Below are 6,020 nucleotides of genomic sequence, written 5' to 3' on the forward strand. Positions count from 1 at the left end.
AGGTCGTGGATGAGTCTCCTCCTCTAAATAAAAAATGGATGACGGAGGAGACTCATCCACGACCTCCGACACTAAACTCTCCTCCTCTTGCATGTTTCCGCTGTCCATAGCGTTCCTTGACAGCGTCGTTTCTAAGTCACCAATTTAGTGCTACTTGGTCCCAATGGAATTTCCCATTGGGAACCTGCTAGCACTAAGCTGCTAACTGGTTAGCATGATGCTTCCAACAAACCAACCACAACCAAACTTGCTTCTGCCACGGTAATCCCGCCCTATTGATAATCGACCAATCACAGTCGTGCACCACTCGGGAGAATTCGGGAGAAACTGTTGGAACAGCCGCTTCCCTACGACTTTAACGCTTTGTTCCTGAACTATCATCCTACGTTTTTCATGCTTTAATGTTCAACACAACACGTAGACGTTAAAGATGGAAACAGAAAGCTCTAGAACTGGGCTTCATTTCATGAAGCAGGTTTAACAAACTCAGATTAAAATCCTCAGCTCTAAATAGATCTAGCATAAAGTCGGGAACTCTTCAGTTTCACAGCCGCTGCTATCGATTAGTTCAATCAATTCTAACTTGGTCCACTCAGAGTTAAGCGCCTGCGTAAAAAGTATGAAACGCCATCATCAGTGGAGCAGCGACTGAACGAGTCACCATGACAACAGCAAACAGGAAGTGCCTATTTCACCCCACTGGAACTAGAGATTTTAATGATTTTAATGACTAGGACTCGAAGTTCTTTCACCAATTTGCTAAAGATCTCACATTGCCCTGAATGATTGATGGAGGAGAGAACCTCCTCCTCACGCCTGCTTTGCATCCTGAGTTTTGAACGTGCATCCGCCCTGAGCAGGACGATGGGACCTGCTTACATTCATTAATATGGCGCCTATGAACAGCAGGTCATCACAGCCTCTGATAGACTGGGTCTAAATGAAGATGTGGGGATCAGACTGAACTCGTAACGGTTCAAACTTATCATGTGTGCTTCTTGTTTTGCAGCCTTCCTGGGTGATCCTGTCCGTTAGATGTGGAGATCTGTTACCGTATCCTTTAAACATCAGGTCACTGTACCTCTCACCTCAGTTACGCTCCTCTCACACCTGGACGATTCCTTAGACCAGCGTATGCTGATGTCCGGAACATCTGGCAGAAACGCTGCCATACGTTGGATGAGTTATGGCTACGATGTGTATAAGTTAGGAGCACACTGAAGTACACTGGCACATGTCGGCATTCGGCGATTACGCCATGCTCAAAATGTACCTGACGTGTGCCAGCGTATGCTCATACCTGGGGCATAAGTTACAGGTTAGTTATCTGATGGTTGACATGCGTTCAGTGTAACCCCCAGATTCCTCATCCTCTGTCGGCGCTCCGCTGCCGTACGTCAGAGTATTTGTCTGTCATTTTAACCAATGAGAACCGTTCCACCTCCACCGCTACTCCTCCGCATGTCTCCGTCCATCTACGTCTTCTCCGTCCGTCACCATCAAAATATGGTCCGGTCAAGATCCGCTATTGCCATCGCAAACAGGAAAAAGAACGTCGAGGAGATCCGGTTTGTCAAATTAAAATATAGTAACAATAGATCGATAACTAGATTACATCATAAATTTTATTAATTCCCCAAAACTAAGAAAGTTTCATTGAATGATTGGATGCAAACTATTGGTGCTTGAACAGGAAGCAGATTTCTCATCTAGATCAGAATATTGATTTTATACTGAGAGGCTTAAAAGTTTCATCAAATCCAGTCAAAGGAAACTTCTTATTGCAGGAATGGATGAAGAGATGCTGAGTTTATAAAGAAAATAAACCATGGATGATCCTGGTTAATCCCTGTCACAAAAGTCCACAACAAAAAGAAAATATTTGGGCAGAATCTGAACATCTGGATGCTGATGAGAAGATTTTAAATATGTCGTCTCCTATTAATGTAATAATAATTTAGTTCTAATATATTTCTTTCTTTCGTTCGTTCGTTCGTTCGTTTTTGGCGGGCAGTAAACAGCAGCTAGATTAACACCGCGATCAAAGAAATCTTCTTCTCTAGGCCGGGCGCCTCCGGGCGCATCGCTGCCCCCCTCAGGACACTGTGCATCATTTCCTGCCGTGTGTTATGCAGAAGTTATGCTGTCGTTGGACAGAAGTTCTCATTTTGAATTCTCTATGTATTCGCCCAGAATAATAATAATAATGAATTTTATTTATAACGCACTTTACATTTGACATCAAAAGTGCTACAAAGTGCTACATTTAAAAAAAAAAAAGAATAAAGGAAATCCATAAAAAGTTCAGCGTATTCCAGAGTTTAGGAGATTCTGGGACGTCAGGGAGACGCTGGATCAATCAGCGAGGTGTAACAGGGGCCTTATTAAAACACAAGTAAGAACTGTGGGTTAGCCTAGCCTTGTAGCGCAGGTAATGCCTTCATTTTGGCTTAGTTGTTTTTCTGTGACGGTGAATCTCCAGAGTGACCGGATTCTCTCCAGAATCAGGACAGATCTTCTTTGGAGTCACAGCTTGTCTTCCCAGGGTAAGATTCTGCAGATTCAATGTTCTGTGTAGCTTTGTGCCTCATGTGATGAAGGCTAGCATCATCATATTATGCTCTGTGTGTGTGTGTGTGTGTGTCGGTACGCAGCTTCCTGAAGATCTGGACGCCCTGTGGGCTCTGCTCACCTTTCATGGAGGTGAATGCCAGCTGAACCTAAATAAGCGGGTCACTCACCTGGTGGTGAAGGAGCCAAAGGGGGTAAGTTCTACAATCTAGAACAGACAATATACCATCATTATGAGAATATATAGAAATATTTAGTATTACAATAAAAACACTCCTTCATCTTTCAATGGCTTTATTAGAACTCATCAAGTAGAAAAGTTTTAGTTTCACATCATTACATTCTGTAGAAAAACTTCTTCAAGGAACTTTTGAAAAAATAATCGACAGATTATTCGATTAGCATAAATAATTGGTAGCGGCAGCCCCAGCCTTGAACCCAATGACCTCAGATGTTCTGCATGATGTCAGATTTACTTCAAAACACCCGCGAGCGAAATAAACGTTGGCGTTTCAGACCCACGGAGACCTGAAATTAGGTCTGCATCAGGGCGAGAGGGGGAGAGGGGGCGGAGCTACAGCTCCCTGATGAGAAGAGTGAGAGGGGGCGGAGCTACAGCTCCCTGATGAGAAGAGGAGGAGCTACAGCTCCCTGATGAGAAGAGGGAGAGGGGGCGGAGCTACAGCTCCCTGATGAGAAGAGGGAGAAGGGGCGGAGCTACAGCTCCCTTACTGGTTTAATAACCACCGCACAACAAAAACACACATGCGCGAGAAACTGATGCTTGAAGAGGAGAAAATCGCTCGGCGCGCGTTAGCTTGTCCCAGACATACTCGGGATCATGCTCAGGATCTCCCCGCGGGAACTATTTGACTGACAGCTGGTCATCGGTCATCCATAAGTGAAGGCGACGGCTGGAGGCGGGACAGTAGCGGAGGCTTCTCCAAAGTTTGCGCTATGTGGGGTAAGCGGTAAGCTTCAGTCAAAGGCTTCCTGACACTACTTCCTGTGTGATCGTGTCTGCAAGGCCCAATCAGGAGGAGCCTTACAGAAGAGGTTAGTCTCCGCCCGACCTGTCAAAACACATTTTTCTTCACGAGAGGAGAAAAACAGTCCGAGGGGGGGGGGGCATTTTGGTGGAGAATGGAGTCAAACCTGCAGTGAGGTTAAAGGGAACGGAGGTTCTACAAAGTTCTGACTCCACAGCTGAATCTAAACCCATCAGAATGTTTAAAGCCGGGCGTACCCTGTACGATTTTTTTGCCCTTTTTGGGCCGATTGTCCAGCCATGCGAGAATTTTTCCGTTCGGGCCGACTTTCAGCCTCATCGTGCATCGTGTAGCGTACAGGAGGTAGCAAGGGACGATCAGCCTCTAAGGACCGCCTCCCCATCAGGAATCGTGAGGTTGGGAGAAAATCAAACATGTTTGAAGTTCAGTCGGCCGTCGTGAGGTGTTGGTTGAAGCAGAACCTCCAGCACTGAGCATGAGCAAAGGGAGTTCTTCTTCTTCCACAGGGTTCGTACGGGTGCTGGAAATCCTTGAAAATGCTTGAATTTTGACGTTGTGTTTTCAAGGTTTGAAAAGTGCTTATATTTTGGATGAAATGCTTGAAAATGCTTGAAATTGTAACTATTTCTTTCGCAACAAATCCCTATCTAACTGAATGGTGTGTTTATTAAATGGAGAAATAAAATGTTGGAGAGCCCGAAAATGAAACCTGCTCACTTATGTGTGACTGCGATCTGCCAGTCTATTTCCATGTGACTCCGCCCCCATGAAACCACTACTGCACCATGCCGGGAGGGTGTCGTTTCAAAAACGTTAGCTGGAAGATGAAAAATACAAATTATGGATTAAACGGGGACAAACCCCACGAGTTGCCTCTTGTAAAGTCTGCAGAAAGGATGTGCAGCTTTTCACAACGGGCGAGTCTGTGCTGTCGAGTCGCATGAAGAGTAAGTCATAGTGATCATCCGCGCAAAACTGGTTCCATAAGGTGCTGGAAAAAGTTTTAAAATGGAGTGCTTGAAAAATGCTTGATTTTGACTTTGGAAAAGGTGTACGAACCTTGCTCCAGATTCACGGGTCTGACCAGCGCCATCTCTCGGCGCTGCGTCCGATGGCTGGTTTCAGTGTGAGCAGGTAGATCGCATCAGAGCGTGGCGTCGCACAGTGTGGGAACAAACATCGGGAGCTTTTTTACGACGATCAAAAATACTGCACAGCGTATGCCCGGCTTAAGGGGAGCGAATGCTGCTGAAGTCGTTGGTTGGGACGGTTTAGTCGTCAGCTGGTCTGTCAGGGAAGGTTGAAGTTTCTGACATCATCCTCCTGTTTTCAGGCAAAGTTTGAATGTGCTCTGAAACACCCGAGCATCAGGATCGTCACTCCGGACTGGATCACAGATTCTGTTAAAGGTACGCTCCTGGAAGCCCAGCCGACCTGCAGGACGGGAAGCTTCCTGGCTCCACTGCTGGACTACAGTATGACCTCTGACCTCTGGGGTTTCGGATGAACCGCTCGGTCCTGACTCTGTCGCTGTTTTCTGCCTTTCCTAGATAAAAGCAGAAAGGATGAGACCCTGTATCACCCCAGACTGACCTACGTGGAGCCGGAGGAGGAGAGCGAGGCAGAGTCCTATGGTTCAAATGGTAGCTACAGCCCCCAGCGCTCCCGGCCGTCCAGCGGCGCGTCGTCGGGTGAAGAGTCCAGTCCTCGCCGACGGCCCGGACCCAAACGGCTCAGCTCTTTGTCACCGGCCTCTCCCAGAAAACCCGAGCTCCGCAGCGAGAGGATGTTCGACGACTCGGACGACGACGACTCCACAGAGAAGGAGGGTACCAACCTGAACTGGACACCCGCTGAGATTCCGTCTGGCGTGGTGAGGCGGCGCATCGGGCCCGCCGGCTGCAAGGATCCGGTGTCGTCTACGGGTTCTGGGCTGATTAACCTCTACGAGACGGTGCCTCCTGTTCCTGGCAGTGGGGGGGCCATGCCTGCAGAGGCTCGTGCTGCGCAGCAAGGTCGGTAGAGCCGGACGCTCTGCAGGACAAAATGTCCAACCTGCTAACGAGGGTTTGTTTCTCTGCCTTAGGGGTGGCGGGCCCAGAGGGGATCCCTGGATGGAGGCCGACCATCAGGACGCTGCGCAACATCACCAACAACTCGGACATGCAACCACTGGGCCGGCCTGCCGGACCTCATGTAAGTAAACATGGCTGTCCTCCCACCGTAGGCTGTCCTCCCACCGTAGGCCGTCCTCCCACCGTAGGCCGTCCTCCCACCGTAGGCCGTCCTCCCACATGCTGGGAATCCGGTCACTCGCCGCTCCTAAACGTTGGCGTTTCAGACCCATGGAGACCTGAAGTTAGGTCTGCATCAGAGCAAGAAGGAGGAGAAGGGGCGGAGCTACAGCTCCCTGACAAGAAGGGGCGGAGCTACAGCTCC

The 6,020-nt window shown here is 48.4% G+C and overlaps 1 protein-coding gene across 1 annotated transcript in view; it reads left to right on the forward strand.

Annotated features, from left to right (window-relative positions):
- The window catches only part of paxip1 (PAX interacting (with transcription-activation domain) protein 1), a 30,291-nt gene that overhangs the window by 4,383 nt on the left and 19,888 nt on the right, over positions 1 to 6,020 (forward strand). The window contains exons 3-8 of the mRNA XM_015403179.1: positions 1,010 to 1,053; positions 2,483 to 2,546; positions 2,655 to 2,765; positions 4,915 to 4,990; positions 5,132 to 5,596; positions 5,668 to 5,777. Of these exons, the coding sequence (XP_015258665.1) occupies positions 1,010 to 1,053; positions 2,483 to 2,546; positions 2,655 to 2,765; positions 4,915 to 4,990; positions 5,132 to 5,596; positions 5,668 to 5,777 (870 nt within the window). The remainder of the gene's footprint in view (positions 1 to 1,009; positions 1,054 to 2,482; positions 2,547 to 2,654; positions 2,766 to 4,914; positions 4,991 to 5,131; positions 5,597 to 5,667; positions 5,778 to 6,020) is intronic.

The sequence above is a fragment of the Cyprinodon variegatus genome, unplaced genomic scaffold, assembly GCF_000732505.1.
Source record: "Cyprinodon variegatus isolate N-32 unplaced genomic scaffold, C_variegatus-1.0 Scaffold1453, whole genome shotgun sequence".
Classification (NCBI taxonomy): domain Eukaryota; kingdom Metazoa; phylum Chordata; class Actinopteri; order Cyprinodontiformes; family Cyprinodontidae; genus Cyprinodon; species Cyprinodon variegatus.